The sequence below is a fragment of the Tenrec ecaudatus genome, chromosome 1, assembly GCF_050624435.1.
Source record: "Tenrec ecaudatus isolate mTenEca1 chromosome 1, mTenEca1.hap1, whole genome shotgun sequence".
Classification (NCBI taxonomy): domain Eukaryota; kingdom Metazoa; phylum Chordata; class Mammalia; order Afrosoricida; family Tenrecidae; genus Tenrec; species Tenrec ecaudatus.
Window position 1 is genome coordinate 194,432,031 of NC_134530.1, and position 18,261 is coordinate 194,450,291.

The 18,261-nt window shown below is 40.0% G+C and overlaps 1 protein-coding gene across 1 annotated transcript in view; it reads left to right on the forward strand.

Annotated features, from left to right (window-relative positions):
- XPR1 (xenotropic and polytropic retrovirus receptor 1) overlaps positions 1–18,261 on the forward strand; it is a 212,113-nt gene that overhangs the window by 113,748 nt on the left and 80,104 nt on the right. The window contains exon 3 of the mRNA XM_075528060.1: positions 1,492–1,593. Coding sequence (XP_075384175.1) covers positions 1,492–1,593 — 102 coding nt within the window. The remainder of the gene's footprint in view (positions 1–1,491; positions 1,594–18,261) is intronic.

Here is an 18,261-nt window from a genome sequence, read left to right on the forward strand (position 1 = left end):
AAGCGACATATAGCTGTCCTTAGGGTTTAAGTCAATCATTATGTTGTAGGGATATTGACTAACGGTACTAAAAATGGTTGCACTTCTACTAAGCATGCATTCCCAGTGTGTCCTCCAGCTCGCTCAAAGGACAGCTTCCCTCCACATAGCCAGACTAGACCTTTGCTGGATGTATTGCACAATCCAGTGCACACCATAGCAGAAACAGCAATAAGTTTCAAGTACCTAGCTAGTGTCATAAGTGCAAATAGTTTCAGTAACCACCTGCCTTACTCAAAAGAGCCCCTACTACATTCCGCTTTCAGGATCTTTCCTGTCCTGAATGCAGCAATACTGTGCCAGTCTGAAAACCCCCAGTGTAAATAAACCAATGTCTCTGAGATTGGCACCAGTCGATTTTTCGGCCTCTACATATAGGGAATCTCTCCCTCTCTTGGACTTGCTTGACACACAAAGTTATTTCAGCCTAGGGAAACATATACAGATTGGCAAAAGTAGTGTTTTAAAAGTATCTGCATGTATGATTTCTTTCCACAACATTGACCACATATTACCACGTGGCCGCAACTACCTAGACAGGCATGTGCGTTCTAATTTTCCATAGTCTGCATAGCACACGTGACTTCTTATCTGGAAGTTGCCTATTGCCGCTTACTTGGACAACCATTCACTTTGTCAATTCATTTATATTGTCTACTCAACCCCTGGGTGGTTTGTATCATCTTAATTTACACCCATCAGTCCACTCTTCCTTCTCTGTCTGTCAGCTGAGGGGAAAGTGAGCAGAGAGCAATTTAGTATAGGACAATGAGCTATTTTATCCCAGTAGGATACATTTTACACATTCATATCTGCATCTCTTGCTGTTATAATTCTTTTCGTTCTTGAATTACTCTGTCTGTTTTTCCTTGCCTCTCCTATATTAATCTCCTCTGTGAATCCAGCCATCATTAATTTTCCATTTATTATAAAAATCTCTAAACTTTGGAGTAGACTATGATCATTTAAGAGATCATCTCAGTTGTTACGCTGTTTTGATGTAACACGTGAGAGAACACTAGCTGTAATAATTCTCTAAATTTTATTATAGTAGAGATTTTTAAGGTCTCATTCAATTAAAGGGTGCATGAATTTATGGTAAGGAGGATAAACATCTCAGCAAAGGAGAGTGAGGATGGTTGTGTAACTTGAAGAATGCAGTCACTGCCTCTGGTTGGCAAGTGGCGAAGCTGTTGGATCTGGGTATGTTTGCTGTGCGTAGTGTAGCAATACAAACTAAGAAACATAATATTATAAAATAAAGCACGGTATGTGTTTATGTGAAGAGGCCTTTGATTACTCCTTTATTGGTTCACAGCTCCTTTTTCACAGAAAGGCATACATAGTTGCCATTTTGAAGGTTAAAGAAGATAGTAACTTTAATTTTTAGTTTCCTGGCTTCCTTAATTAGCTTTCAGATAAATTTAAATATTGTTTCCTTGCCTTAAACAGTTACAGATGAAGACACAGTAAAGAGGTATTTTGCCAAGTTTGAAGAAAAATTTTTCCAAACCTGTGAAAAGGAACTTGCCAAAATCAACACATTTTATTCAGGTGAGTGGACTTTTTTGGTGTAACATGTAAGAGATTTTTTTATTCTTGTAGAGGAGACATTGTGCTATACCATTGGTTTTCTTTGATCTACGGTATTTGAGGGAAATATTAGTCAGCTTTTGGGTGCTAGAAAATTCAACCAACCAACTATGGAAATACATTATAAATAAACAATTGTGATTGAGTGATCAAAGCAATCCCTCAAAGCCTAAGAGCGATTATAAAGTGCTGTTTACCCAGCTTTTATGTGTCCATTACATTAGGTATTATCTAGAGATAATTTTAAAGTATATGGAAGGATGTGCATAGGTTATATGCAAATATACAACATTTTATATAAACAACTTGACTCCATGATTTTGGTGTAAGATTATGGAGTGGTGTCCTCAGTGTTTGAGCTATATTTGGTCATTGCCTAGATTCTTTTGCTATTAAAAGGATTTGGGAACTTCTTTGTGAAGTGGTACCTTGGTAACTCTTAGAAATCCATGGCTTAGTCAGAAGTTCTAAAGAGTCAGAATCTTGGTTTCATCTTTTCCATATCTGAATGATATCTTTCTGGTCTATGTCAATTGTGCGTTTCTTCATTGGTTGCTGCACCCATCCAGAATGGAATCTACAATATGTCACTTGAACCCTAGAAGAAATAATCCGAACTAATATTGATTTATGTCTAACCTTTTAAAATTTCATAAGACATACACACAATTGTGTTGTACAAGGGAGTTTCATAAATTTTGTAGAAAAATGTATTGAAAAGTTGATGGAATTTTTCCATGAACATTTTGAAGCCTCCTTGAATTTTGTCTTTCCCTTCTTCTGCTGATATATATTTAGGTTGTTCTCATCTTGTGGCTACTGTGAATGGTGCTTCTATGAACTCTGTTGTACGTGGATCTTTATGTTTCTGCTTTCAAGTCTTGAGTATACCAAACCAAAAAAACTCACTGCCATCGGTTCATTGCTGACTCACAGTGATCCCTGTGGGTTTCTGAGACTAACTGTTTACAGGACTAGAAAGCCCAGTGTTTCTCCCACGGAGCTGCTGGTGGGTTCCAACTACCTAGCATGTGGATTGCAGCCGAACTCTAACCACTACATCGCCAGGGTTTAAATGTGCAAAGAGCTTCAAATACTTTGTGGAAAAATTCTATTGTCCTTTTATTCCATTTGTCCTGAACTTTTTGAAGATCCCTCATGTATCCAGAACTAAAATACATGCCTCTCTGTGTAATGGCGTGTGTAGCCATGAAGAACAATCCATCTACAGTTTCACTCTACTCTAGGCACACACAGCTCTGGTGGTATTTTCTCCTCTCTTCTAAGACACTGCGTTTCCCAAGATGGACACATCTTCCAGTCTTTGAACTTTTTACTCCTATACTCTTTAACACTCTTTTCCATCCTGGAGCTCAAAAGCTTCAACTTCATTTTATTTCCGATTTCCTTGCTCTCCTGGATTTACTTCTTTTGTTCTCAGTCATTTTAATCACTTTGTCACATGTGCTTTGAATGCTTTCACCCTTGTTCCCTTATGTTGTTCTGGCTAGGTAGCAGTGTTCCAACCATTAGATCAGTCCAGTTTTCTACCTTCTTAATAATGTCTGCTTTCAGAACTCCTTTGAATAACTAAGGAGGGATTAAAAAAACGACACAGCAGTATAAATTCAAACTGCCTTAAATTCATTGCTATATGCCCAATTGCATCTTCAAAGCTATGTATGGGTTTTAACTAGCATACTTTTCTACTTCCAAAGAGCTTTTTTAAACCATATATATTCTCCTATCTTTAACTTCCCTCTTTTCAAACAAAAAATAAACAAACAAGCAAAGTTCTTGGCTCTCTATCCTCCCCTCTGTCATTGCTAGCTGGACTTCTTCTCACCAAGGTAGAAGTAGCAGTTTATGCAAAGGCACAGAACCATGAAAGGACCTGGTATACATGCAGGTCTTTCCCACTAGGTTATTAGCACTCATACAAATGGGAAGGTGTTCTTCACGGGGAAAGTGTAGAGACAGAACGCTAATGTTTCAGGACAAAGATAATTCCCATGATGGGAATTAGTTGGAGCCACACAGACAGAAGGTGAGGGCAGCCATGTAGGAGGAGGAGGAAGACTGAAAGAAGAGGACACTTTGTAATGGAAAGACTGCTTGAAAAGACTGTGGGATATAAAGAAAACTATAAGGCCAAGTTTACTAGTATTTTTCTTAGACTGATTTTAGAGTGAGATTAGGGAGTTCTTTGGGTCTAAATCACAAAGAATAGTTACTATTTTCTGGTTTGCAAAGAAAATACCTTTTCTAGATACTAGGTTTCTATTTTTGATCATTTGTTTTACAATGAAAATACCTGTGACCCTATGCACATGTACATATGTGTATTTTATATATGTATCTACACATGTATATATGCAATATATTTAATTAAACATTTTCGTGAACTAATACTTATAGCTTCTGGTAATATACTGGATGTTCTACAATTTGCCTATTTGTATTTCATTTTTAAAATGCTATTATGATCTACTAAATTGATTTCATGACCCACTATTGGGTTATAATTATCAGTTTGAAAAATGATGTCTTAGAATGTGTATCTTGCTTGCTTTTCTGATAAAACTTTAGGATTTCTGTTATTAAGACTCAGGTGCCCCGATGGCATAGTGGTAATACACATTGAGCTGCTAACCACAAGGTCAGCAGTTTGAAACCAGCAGGTGCTCCTCAAGAGAAAAATGAGGCATTCTGCTTTTATAAAGAGCTATAGTCATAGAAACCCATAGGAACAGTTCTACTCTGTCCTATATGTAGGGTTGCTATCAGTTGATATTCACTCAGTGGCAAGGAGTATTATTAAAACTTGGGGCAGGGGTTGTATGGTTTGATTAGTCTGTCATGGATGGGTAGTATAAGTGGTTAACTACTCTGCTGCTAGCAAGTCTGGCAGTTTAAACCTTCCTTGAGGCACCTTGGAAGACAGGCTTGGAGTTCTGCTTCTGTAAGGCTACAATCTTGAAAAACCCTCTGGTGCATATTTCTACTCTACACTCGGAGTCATCAAGAGCTGGAACTGACAGTATCAAACAGCAATTATTTAATGACTTTCCTTTTCCTATGTGTATTGGCCGGGCCACTTGGGTATGTTTCTTTTTTTTAAAACAGTTTATTTGGGGCTCATACAACTCTTATCACAATCCATACATATACACACATCAATTGTATAAAGCACATCTGTACATTCTTTGCCCTAATCATTTTCTTTCTTTTTTTTTTTTTTTTTTACATTTTATTAGGGGCTCATACAACTCTTATCACAATCCATACATATACATACATCAATTGTATAAAGCACATCCGTACATTCTTTGCCCTAATCATTTTCAAAGCATTTGCTCTCTACTTCAGCCCTTTGTTTGCATCAGGTCCTCTTTTTTTTTTCTTTCCCCTCCCTCTCTGCTGCCCCCTTGGGTATGTTTCTTCATGTCATCACAGAGCAGGTATAAATTGATAGTCTCCAGACTGATTTTTTTTTTGCTAGGTCAGGAAGTAATAGGTAATATGAAGACATGATGGACAGAAATGGAATTTGGCCTTTGTCCTAGACAGTATAATTTCTCTCCTTATTTAGGCATCTCTAAAGCAGATTGTCTGATACACTGCAGTCCTCAGATACTAGGGCACAAGAATACCTATAAATAATACCCGGGTGTGTTCAGCCATAAACATACCTTCACCCATCTACATCTCACAAATTAAGTAATGGTTAGTGAAAAGAGGGTTGAGGACAAATTGGAACTGAAAGTAAGTGTCCATTACCATTCAGTTTTGGAGTTAAATACAGACTTTAATGAAATGTCTATCTCCAATTACAACTAAAAAACAAACAAGCAAACAGAATAGAGAATGAATGCTAATAAAAATTGGACATTTTTATGCCAGTATTATTCACTATAAATTATATTTTGGATTTGGATTTGCTTATAAATTGAACAAATTGATTCCCAGTTTTCTAGAGCCCTACATGTGAAAAGTTGAGCTGTTTTCAAAACAATCTGATGTAAATTCCTTTATTGTTTATCCTCTCTCTTTTTTGTTTAATCATTTTATTGGGGACTCATACAATTCTTATCACAATCCACACACACATATACATCCATTGTGTCAAGCACATTTGTACATTCATTGCCCTCAACATTCCCAAACATTTGCGCTCCACTTAAGCCCTTGGTATTAGCTTCTCATTTTTTTCCCCTCCTTTCCCGTTCCCCTCTCCATCATGAACCCTTGATAATTTATAAATTATTTTTTCATGTCTTATACTGTCTGACATCCCCCTCCCTTCACCAACTTTTCTGTTGTCCATCCCGCAGGGAAGAAGTCACATGCAGATCCTTGTAATCAGTTCCCCTTTTCCAACCCACTCTCCCTTTATACTCCCAGTATCGCCACTTACACCACTGGGCCTGAAGGAATCATCTGTCCTGGATTTCCTGTGTTTCCAGTTCCTATCTGTACCAGTATATATCCTCTGGTCTAGCTGGATTTGTAAGGTAGAATTGGGATCATGATAATGGGGGTAAGGAAGCATTTTAAGAATTAGAGGAAAGCTGTATGTTTCATTGTTACTACACTGTACCCTGACTGGCTCGTCTCCTCCCCGTGACCCTTCTGTAAGGGAATGTCCAGTTACCTACAGATGGACATTGGGTCCCCAATCTGCATTCCCCCTCATTTACAATGATAGGATTTTTTGTTCTTTTGATGCCTGATACCTCATCCCTTGGACACCACGTTGTCACACAGGCTGGTGTGCTTCTTCAATGTGGGCTTTGTTGCTTCTGAGCTAGATGGCCACTTGTTTACCTTCAAACCTTTAAGACCCCAGATGCTATATCTTTTGATAGCGTGGCACCATCAGCTTTCTTCACCACATTTGCTTATGCACGCATTTGTCTTCAGTGATCATGTCGGGAAGGTGTGCATTATGGAATACCAATTTAATACAACAAAGTGCTCTTGCATTGAGGAAGTAATTGAGTGGAGGCCCAATGTCCATCTGCTGCCTTAGTACTAAACTTATAAATATATGAATGTAGATATATTTCCCCATCACATATAAATATATTTTCATATGTACATGCCAGTATTTATACCTTTATAAGTGCCCTTTGCCTCCTAGTTCTTTATTTCCTTTTACTTTCCTCTTGTCCCACTACCATGCTCAGCCTTCATTAGGGTTTCAGTAATTTCTCTTGGGTACATTGCCCTTGATCAATCCCTACCAGACCTCTCACACCCTCCTTGTCACTAATTTTGGGTCACTTGTTCCTTTGTCCCTGGATTGGTCAACAACACCTCCTTTCCCCCACCTTGCCCTCTCCTATGTCGTCCCCCCCCCCCCCCCGGAACCATCGGTCCTCCAGACTGTTCATCCAGCCTATCTTATCTAGATAGACCTGCAGAGATAATAATATGCACAAAAAAACAAGACGTAGCAAGACAAAGCGACAAAAGAAAACACAACGATGACAACAACAAACAGTGACTAATGAATACATTAATATTTTTTAATTTAAAAAAGAAAAGGAAAAAACTAAATAGTTCAAGGTCTGTTTGTTGACCCATAAGAGTGTCCTCTAGTTTAGTCCAATGGGATGCCACGTCCTGGCTCCAAAGTCTATTCTCCCTGCTCTGCTCCCCCAGCTGCTCTGCCACACTCCCTTAGTGTTTTGCGTTTTGCCTCTGTGTGGTGGGGTCAGACTGGGCCAATCCAGACACTGAATCCCCAGTGTTCTCTGTAGGGCCATGGGTCTGCGAGGGATGTCGTATCTCATAGTGGGATCATATTCATCCTCTTTAAAAAAAAATATTTTAGGCTAGCAAGAAATGGGGAAACAAATATTTATCTCTTTAGATTTAAAGATAAAATCTTTCAATATTTGGTAGAGTCCTTTATAGTGGAATTGTAGCTCATTATTTACGTGACTCTCACCAGTCTCTTCTAGCACTAAAAATGATATCAACTCGGAAGGCAGTTGTGCTAGAGACCTTTTTTTTTTATACCTTTTTATATTGGTGACCAGTAATATCCTTTTCCCATGAGAGATTCTGATCACTTCATGTTACTGCATCTTTCTCTTTTCCTAACCTAGTTGACCTTTGCTCTCCCTTCAAAATACTTAGCTTCTAGACAGCATTTGTTATAAAAGAACATTAAAAATCTCTAGAATGTCTGTTTCTTTTAATAATCCACAATTAAAACAAGCTGGGACTTTGTGTGTGTGTGTGTGTGTGTGTGTGTGTGTGTGTGTGTGTCCTTCCCTATTTCAGTTAGCCTATGTATTCCCTGTACCAAGGTTCTCAGATTTGTCCCGATTTCTTCATTGATGGTCCTAATAGTCTGGAGTTTTACTTTGAAGTCTGAGATCCACCTTGAGTTTGTTTTTGTGCATGGGGTGAAGTAAGGATCTTGCTTCATTTTTTGCATGTAGATATCCATTTACCAGCACCACTTGTTGAAGAAGGCATCCAGTTCCCAGTTGATGTTTTTGGGACCCTTATTGAAGATCAGTTGACTAAATGCTGCTGATTTTATTTCTGGCTTTTCTGTTCTTTTCCATTGGTCTGAGTATCTATCATTAAATCAGTACCACACTCTTTTAGCCACTGTGGCTGTGTAGTACGTTTTAAAGTTAGGTAAAGCAAGCCCTCTGGCTTTGTCTTTTTTCTTAAAGAGTTCTCTTAATTGTAGGCATCTTCCCTCTCCTTATGAAGTTGGTAGTCAGTTTTTTTTCCCCTCATTTATTTGAAAAGAAGGTTGTTAGTATTTGTATTGGTATAGCGTTAAGCTTATATAGTGCCTTGGGTAGGATTGACATCTTTACTATTTTGAGTCTTCCAATCCATGAGCATGGAATAAATAGTCTTCCATTTGTGAAAGTCACTTTTGGTTTGTTATAGAAGGGTTCTGTAGTTTTCTTTATACAAATCTTTGGTTTTTTGGTTAGATATATCTCTAGGTATTTCAATTTGTGCTTGACTATTGTGAAGGGCACTGCCTTCTTGATCTCCTTTTCTGTGGTCTTGTCCAATGCATATAGCAATTCAATAGACTTCTGTTTGTTGATCTTGTATCCAGCCACTCTTTGATGTTCTTTCATTGCTGCCAGCACTCTGGTTGTGGAGCTTTTGGGGCTTTTCAATGTATAGAATCATGTCATCTGTAAATAACAATAGTTTCACCTCTTCCTCCCCCAGACCAATGCCTCTAATGTCCTTTCGTTGCATTTTATTGTTAACTAGGACCCCCAGTATGATGTTGATTGCAAGTGGGGAAAAGGCTGTGGTTTTTCAGAGATAGCTTGTATTAACTTGAGGAATTCCCCTTCCATTTCTATCTTCTTGAGTATCTTAATTAAGAATGGGTGTACTCTCTGGGAGATACTCTACTGACAAGGCACATGGAACTACTCTAGTGCCCTGACCTGAAGAAGCTACATGGAGACCCCTGCCAGCACTAAGATGCTTTTACCACCGCTTCTTTAAGAAGACTTCCCACCCACTGGCCTGTGGTATATTTGCATTCAGCATCATGGCATGTGTTTCGTGAGTCTGAAGAGGACGTTATAGATTGGTATCAAACATGGGATAATATCGGACTTGTGGACTTGATCTGGACTGGGCTGAGATGTTTTCTCAATATTCATCTGCTCTTGTTATAAACTTCTTTCTTATACACACACACACAAAATGAAGAATGGGTGTTGGATGTTAAATGATCTTTTGTGTCTGTTGATACTATCATGTGCTTCTTAACCATTTTCTTCTCAATGTGATGGATGATGTTGATGGGCTTTTGGATGCTGAACCATCCTTGTATCCCTAGAATGAATCCCACCTGGTCATGATAGATGATTTATTTAATATGCTTTCATATTCTATGGGCCAGTATTTTGTTAGCAATATCAGTCTGTAGTTCTCTATTCTTGTGGCATCCTTGCCAAATTTGGGTATAAGTGTTATACTAGCTTTGTAGCATGAATTTCATAGCTTATTGTCTTTTTCTATGTTCTGTAATAGTTTGTGTAGAATTGGTGTCAGCTCTTCCTTGAATGGTTGGTGGAATTATCCTGTGAAGCCGTTTGGCCTGAGAATTTTTTTGTAGGTAGTTTCTTAATAACTAAATCTATTTCATTCATTGCTCTGGGCCTATTGAAGTTCTTGACTTCTATCTAGGATATTCTAGGGAGGGATTGTTTTTCAAGAAAATTTTCCATGTCTTCCAGGTTGTTGAAGTCATTGGAATTCAGATTTTCATAGTAGTTTGTAATTATCCTTTTAATCTCATTAGGGTCCGTTGTGATTTCTCCTGATTCCTTGGTTAGGTTTGCCAGCAGTCTATCAGTCCTTTCAAAGGACCAGCTTTTCGGTTTTCTTTTTTTTTTTTTTTTTTGCTGCATTGATTTCTTTGCATTATTATCATATCTTCCCACCTATTTACCTCTACGCTGTTTTTTATTATTTCTTTTCTTGTACTGTTGGAGGAATTGTTCTGTTGACTGCTTTGTAAGTTGCTGAAGATTTTGTGATAGTGTATCTGCCACAACTCTCTCTTCCTTTTTCACATGTGCATTAATCACTAGCAAACAACCTCTGATAAGTGCTTTTGCTGTGTCCCATAGGTTTTGATATGTTGTATTCTCATTCTCATTAGTTTCTAAAATCTTAACTAATTTCCACTCTAAATTGGGTCAGTAACTGCAGGGGATTAGACCAGCTATCCCTCATCAAGCTGGGTTCGAACTGAGGTGTGCGGATGATAGGAAAAGAAAGAGCTATGTACAAAGCATGGGATCGGGAGGACTCCAATCTGATGGACTGAAGTCTCTAGTGTATTTGAAGCTTGGTATTTATACTCTTCTTACACAAGGGAATTGGTTACAAAACAAAGAACTTAAACATTCCTAAACTCTTATCTATGCAAATGTTACTTAACTAGTCACAGTTTCTTAACTTTAGAATAATAAAAGCACTAGGTTCAAGGACAATCACACAGATATGCAAGATTCAAGAGAGCCTCAAAGAGATCGTAAATAACGGAGTTATCCCTCAATGCTTTTAGCAGTGAAGTCACAAACAACAGTCATTTTGGAATGCTCTTGTCTGCAGAGACACAGAGGTGCAGGGGACTAAATAGTCACCCATTAGTAAACACCTTGATCAGCCTGATGCTTCCTACAAGTAACCCACTCATTTTGCAGAACATCATTATTCATCTTCGAATGTTTGTCCTTGGGGTTTTTTTGCCCTTTTATTTATCTCCAGCTTTATGGTGTGGTGGTTGAAAGGGGCATCTCATTGATCTCTATGTGTCTGAGTTTACTCAGGCTATGCTTGTGCCCCAGCATGCAGACTATTTTTGAATAAGAGCAATGTGCACTTGAAAATGTGAATATGTTAGCATTTGTGCACTTGAAAATGTGAATATGTTAGCATTTGGGTGGAGACTTCTATAAATATCTATCAGGTCAAGTTGCCTAATTGCATAGCTTCCTTGTTGAGTTTCTTTCCTGGTGACATAGTTTTCTCTGATATCAGTGTATTAAAGTCACCTAATATGATTGATCTCAGGTTTTCTTCCACCTCTTTGATTGTTTTGTTTGACTGTCTTTCCCGTTTGTTGACGTCTGCCTGGTTGTTCTCGAGATCACTGGTACAATTCTCTGCCTCTTCTAGTCAGTTGGTAAGTTTGGTTATCTCGTTTTTTGCTTGTGTTACCTCGCCCCTTGACTCTGTATTTCCATTTGTGTGTGACTTCATCTTCTCAATCATTGTATCCTTATTCTGTATTGCTTCTCTCATATCCTATATGACTCCAAGAAGCATTCTGAGGATTTCCTTTTGTGGCACATCAACATCTGCTTCTTCAGTGAGTGTAGTTGGGTTCAGGACTACCTCCAACATTTCATTTTGTTTCTCTTCATTTCTTGCCAAGGGTGTTGAGATAAGTTGCTGTTTGCCTGTCATTTTGGTGGCGCTTGGCCCCATATTCCAAAAAGACACAGGGCCCCTGAGCTTTCACTCTGTAATACTAGTAAGAGTGATTCTGGGGCCTACCTGTGTGTGGCCTACTGTGTTTGTGTATCAGGCTACTACATAAGAGAGGTAAGATGGCAGTTTGGTGGCTGACAGCAGTGTGGGTGTTTGGAGGATGGCCTACAGCCCATGACTGTGAGTGTGATTCTGGACTATGCCAGGGCGTGACTTTGGTGTGTCTGCGGGACTGGTTTGGGCTGGCTGGGACCCCACTGGGCCAGGTTGTGCTGCAGAGGGAGCTACAAATCTGGGCCAGAAGCCATAGGTTTTCAGAGATACTATGGGTAATGCCTGAGAGTTGGTTGCTGCCTGTTGGAGAGTCCGCAGAGCCGCAGCAGTGCTGCAGGAAAGCCCCATGTTGGGGCTGGGACTGCTGAGAAGCTGTGCTGTCTCAGTGTTACCACGTGTAGGCCCCGGGGGTGGAAGCAGCCACAGCTGCTATGCAGGAAAACTTCGGGGCTGGAAGTGAAGTAGCCTGGCAGGAAGCTACTAGTCCGGGACAGATTCATGAGAGGGGTGTGGTGTCCAGGTAGGCCCTGCAAGATGAAATGCAGAGGATGGCAGATGGGTTCTGACTAACTTTTAAGAGCCGTGGTCACTCGCTGCAGAGGGATCTGGCTGCAGGCTCAAGTTTTACTCTGTGTAGTTATTGAAATGTTTTGTTCATGGCTGTTGTAGGCCCACACAGATGGGTGGTGGGTTCTGACCTCAGTGGCACAGCCACAGTTGATAGGTAAGTGAAACCTACAGCGGGTATGGCCACAGGCTGGCGTGGGATTGGGGGTGGCGTTTGCTGTGGGGCTTACCTCAGGCAGACTCCAGACAGGGTTTCACCATGGCAATTGGGGCTGTGGGTTGATGGCGGGAGGATACTAGTTGTAGTGGCGGGAGTGGCCTCCTTGTGGGGAGATAGGTTCGGCTCGAGGCAGTAAGTGTTGCAGGCAAATTTCAGATAGAGCTTAGGGGCTCCAGAGCATGGCTAGTTGGTGGGAAAGGTCACCTCCCTGGCCTAGGGAGTACTCTGGATTGCTGCAGGAGTTAATTCACTTACCTGAATCCCCCAGGCTGTCTCCTAATCAGTGAATTTACCCATCACCACGAAGCTCTTGAAAGCTGCTTACCTAGACACCATCTTGCCGGAAGTCCTTCTCATCATTTTTTAAACTCAAACCAAATCATGGCTGTCAAGTTCATTCTAACTCAAAGAGGCCCTGTAGGACAAAGCAAAACTGCCCTCTTAAGACTGTAAGTTGTTTAAGAATGAAGACAGCCATATCTTTCTCCCAGGGCGTGCCTGGTTCGTTCAAACTGCTGACCTTTTGGAATTAGCCACTGTACCACCAGGGCTCCTTTTGTAAAGCTCTTATGCCTTTTATTTTTTAATGTTGGTTTTTATACCCCTTTTAATAAATAGAAAAGTCGCACGACACAGCTAGTTTTTTTTTCCTCAAACACATAGCTTTTCACTCCTTACTTCCCCTCAGATTCTCATGTGGGAATGATTAGTTAAAAAAAAAAATTAAGTAGTAAAATATACCTGGAGCTTGTATTTCTCCTCTTTTAGATTTCTTTCTAGATTGGAACTTGGATTACTAGAGAGAATTTTTATATATTAATTCATGTATGTAGCAAATAGGGATTGAGTCTACTATGTACATGTTCTTTATGATGCAGGTGAAAACAATAGAACTTTTTTAAAGAGCGCTCTTACTGCAGAGAACTCACATTTAGTCAATAAAATAAACAAAGAATTTTACGATGTATACTGTGTATGCATGTATATGCCTCCCTTAGGAGGGAGCCTCTAGTTGTGACTGAAATGTTTGTTAGGTAAGAAGTACCGTAGTACCTAAGTGCCTACATAGAAAGTGATACTTGAGTTAGCCTTCCAAAATGAGTTAGGAGTCTGCCAGATAGAGAGACATTTGTCTTTTGGACTTACTGTTGACCCCTAGTAAGTTAAGTCCTCTTACTTTCTATTTTTGGACTTCTTACAGCTTTAATATCCATGTAATAAGAGATGTAAATAAGTGTACAATTAATTTGACCAGGACAACTACATAATTAGCAAATGCATATGTTAACCCTTAACAATAAAACTCATATTGCCTGTGATACTCTGATTTTTGCTCTTACTAATTGCCTGAGTATTGAGTCAGCAGAGTAGATTTAATCTTGGATAAATCTTCACACTCTTTCATTATTAAACATGTATAACATAATAGTTTTTTTTAAGCTACTAAATGGTTAGAATATAAGTGTTTGGACCTAAATGGCATTGGTGTTTGGTTTTTTGTTTGGGTTTTTTTTTTTTCTTCTTAAAAGCATCATGGGGGAGGAAAAAAACTGAGAAAATAAAGCTATTATAAACCAAGAAAATTGGGTAATCTGTTATATACTGGGAGAAAGACTCGACTTTCTACTCCTATAAACAGTTACAGTCTCAGAAACCCAGGTGTTCGCTTTGAGTCAGCCTTGACAGCAGTGAGAGTTATTTTATACTGAGGAGCCCTGGTAGTCTAATGGTTATGCATCGGGCTGCTGATACATAATCAACAGTTTGAAACCACGAGCTGCTCAACAGCATAAAGATGAGTTTATCTACTCCCACACAGTTACAGTCTCATAAATCCACAAGGGCAGTTTACCCTGTCCTATAGAGTCTCTGAGTTGGAATTAACTCAGTGGCACTGAATTTGGTTTTTAGTTTTGTTCTATACTATGTTTTATCTTGATATAAGTGTACCAAGAACCATGAGCAAGGAACATGAGATGAAAATTGAAAGAACATGTTTTTTAATGTTTTATTAAGGGCTCATACAACTCTTATCACAATCCATACATACATCAATTGTGTAAAGCACATCTGTACATTCATTACTCTTATCATTTTCAAAGCATTTGCTCTCCATTTTAGCCCTTGGTATCAGGTCCTCTTTTTTTTTCCCTTTCCCTCCCCACTTCCTCCTCCCTCATGAGCCCTTGATAATTTGTAAATTATTTTGTCATATCTTTACCTGTCTGATGTCTTCCTTCACCCCCTTTTCTGTTGTCTGTCCCCCAGGGAGGAGGTCACATGTAGATCCTGTAATCGGTTCCCTCTTTCCAACCCTCTCTCTCTCTACCCTCCCAGTATAGCCACTCACACCGCTGGTCCTGAAGGTATCATCCACCCGGGAATCTCTGTGCCTCCAGCTCCTATCTGCACCAGTGTACATCCTCTGGTCTAGCCAGACTTGCAAGTAGAATTCAGATCATGTTAGTGAAAGGGAGGTGGGGTGGAGGAAGTATTTAGGAACTAGAAGAAAGCTTTATTCTTCATCGATGCTACATCGCACCCTGACTGACTCATCTCCTGCCCTAGACCCCTCTGCAAGGAGATCTCCAGTGGCTGACAATGGGCTTTGGGTCTCCACTCTGAAATTCCCCCTTCATTCACTATGGTAATATTTTTTTGTTCTGATGATGCCTTATACCTGAACCCTTGGACACCTCGTGATCGCACAGGCTGGTGTGCTTCTTCCATGTGGGCTTTGTTGCTTCTGAGCTAGATGGCCGCTTGTTTACCTTCAAGCCTTTTAAGACCCCAGATGCTATATCTTTTGATAGCCAGGCACCATCAGCTTCCTTCACCACATTTGCTTATGCACCCATTTGTACTCAGCGATCATATCATGGAGGTGTGCACCCAATGGTATTATTTTTTGTTCGTTGATGCCTGATAACTGATCCCTTCGGCACGTCATGATCACACAGGCTGGTGTGTTTTTCCATGTGGACTTTGTTGCTTCTGAGCTAGATGGTCGCTTGTTTATCTTCAAGCCTTTAAGACCCCAGATGCTATATCTTTTGATAGCCGGGCACCATCAGCTTTCTTGACCACATTTGCTTATCTTTGTCTTCAGCGGTCATGTTGGGAGGGAGAACATCATAGAATGCCAATTTAATAGAAGAACGTATTCTTGCATTGATGGAGTACTTGAGTGGAGGCCCAATGGGAAGGGCATATTTTTAAAACCCTTTTAGAGCTTTAAAAAATAAAAAATATAATCTTTGAAATTAATACCTTAATAGACCAATTAAGTATTAGAGCACAGGTAAATGATTACTTTTTCTTCTAAAAATCACTACAAAGATAATTCTTATGAGACAGAGGTTAAATATGCCCCAATTATCCAACTTTTCCGAACTGTTAATCCATTCTATCATCTCTAAAATCAATTACTGCTCCTTCCCATCAGTACTCTACCTCTCATCTTTAGGATCTTCATAGGTCATTGCCATGTTTCACAAAACATTTTGGTTTGTACAGTTGTAGAGGCTGGCAGATCCCAAATCTGTGGGCCACGCTCAAGCCTAGAGGTAGTTGCATAGACTGGCAAACCTGAATGGGCCTACTCTGCTATAGGCTGCTGACTCACGGGACTGTGTAAAGGCTGGCGAATCAGGTCAGCTGCTAGCTCAAAAAACTGGACGTCAAATGATGATGAGCCAAATGCAGGACCCAGTGCAAGAGAAGGAAATTTGCCCAAACATTCACTTTACATTTCTTTCTTTTTCTCTCTCTCTCTCTCTCTCTCTCTCTCTCTCTCTCTCTCTCTCTCTCTCTCTCTCTCTCTCTCTCTCTCACACACACACACACACACACACACACACAGCAGACCATGGCCCCAAGGAAATTCCTCTTATTTGAATAAGATAGGGTATGACTTGAATAAGGGCAGTGACTTTTGTTATACCCTCCAGTAAGACAGTGACTTGAGATACCCACCCACTGCCATCTAATAGATTCTGACTTGTAGTAAACCCTATAAAACAGAGTAGAACTTAGCACCTTAGGGTTTCTGAGACTGTAAATCTTATGAGTTGAGTTCAGACTGCCATATTTTTCTCCTATAGAGTATCTGGTAGGTTCAAACTGCCCACCTTTTGGCTAACAACCTACTGCTTAATTCATGGCACCAAATATGGCTTCCTGATTCAAGTTACATACCACTGTAACCCTGCCTCATTAGTGTAATTAGCAACTCATTCCCAAATGGGACCATAACTACATGCATGGAAGCTTACATTTACAAGACATCATAGCATAAGCAGATCACGAAATTGTGAATGACTGTATCATGATTATATAATTGCCTGTGTTAGGCCAGGTTGAGTAGATAAACAAATCCACTGACACTCATATAAAGAAAGAACTTTTTATATAAAGAAGTAATTATATATCAACAAAGCACCCCAACCCAATCTTACCCAAGTACTTAAATCCATACTATTCTATAAATCCCTCTTTAGATTCACGTAGCCACATTCAATGACACAGACTTCAGGAAGATCACAGGCCCAGGGGTGCAGAGTTGCATGGGTCCAAGGTCAGTGGGAACATGGCAGGGCTCTGGGAGCTGCAAGGTCAGTCACAGGAGAGCCACAGCAGGCAGGAAAGCAGAGTGCTGAGAGAGAAGGAAATTCCTAGAGTCCTCCATATGAGAAGGCTACACCCCCAAGGAAGCACCATCAGGGTGTGACCTTATTGTCAGATCTGCCTCCACCCCAGCCAGGAATATCCAGTTGACCTAAAACCATCTAACCTACCAACCACACTGCCAAGCCACTGAAAGGTACGACCCAGCAAATTAACATATTAACCTTAACAATTACGATTCCATACAAGGAGGCCTCTGTGTGGCCATGACCTCCTGAGAGTTCTGGGAACTCCGGTATTTTCCTCCTTGGAGGCAGGAGACACCCCTCTCTCTCTCTGTTCACTCCCTGGAGATGCTCTTCTGACAAGACACATGGTGCTACCCACTGGGAGCTTGAGAAGCCACATGGATCTACCCTGAGGCAACCAGACCTCTGGAGTTGGTGAAGCCATGTAGAGACCCCTGTCAGCACTGAGATGCTTATAACGCCATTGGATCCACAAGACTTCCAACCCACTGGCCTATGATCCTCCTGCATCATTACATGTGTTTTGTGAGTCTGAAGAGGACTTAATAGATTGGTATCAGACATATGGGCTAATATTGGAATTATGGACTTGATCTGGACTGGGCTGGGACGTTTTCTCAATATTCAATTGCTCTTGTATATAAACCTCTTTCTTATATACATATGAGTGTCTATGAATTTGTTTCTCTAGTCTAACCAGACTAGCACAGTCACAAAGACTATTTGGAAGGGCCATATTAAGTAATTCACTGCACTTCTTTAAGAGAATATTCAAAAGAAAGACCTGAAAAAGTTACTCAGAATATAACACGAGGAAATAAAACGTGGGAGATATAAAAGATAAAGCCAGAAGACCAAGAAGCCATTGTTGATATCTGAGACTTTGTTCTTTTACTGCCCATTCCATGTTTTTGTTACCCTCAGCCAGAAACCCACCTGGTCAGGGTTCTTTACTAGTTGGGATGACCCCAAATTTAATTGATGAAGGATCTGAATTCTCAATAGTTCTGCATTTTTTGATCGCTATAATTTTTCACTGGGCATAGAAATACTAAAGAGAGGCTCCAGTGATCTTTTGGATACAAGACATTATCTTCCCAGCCCTTACTGTATTTCAAT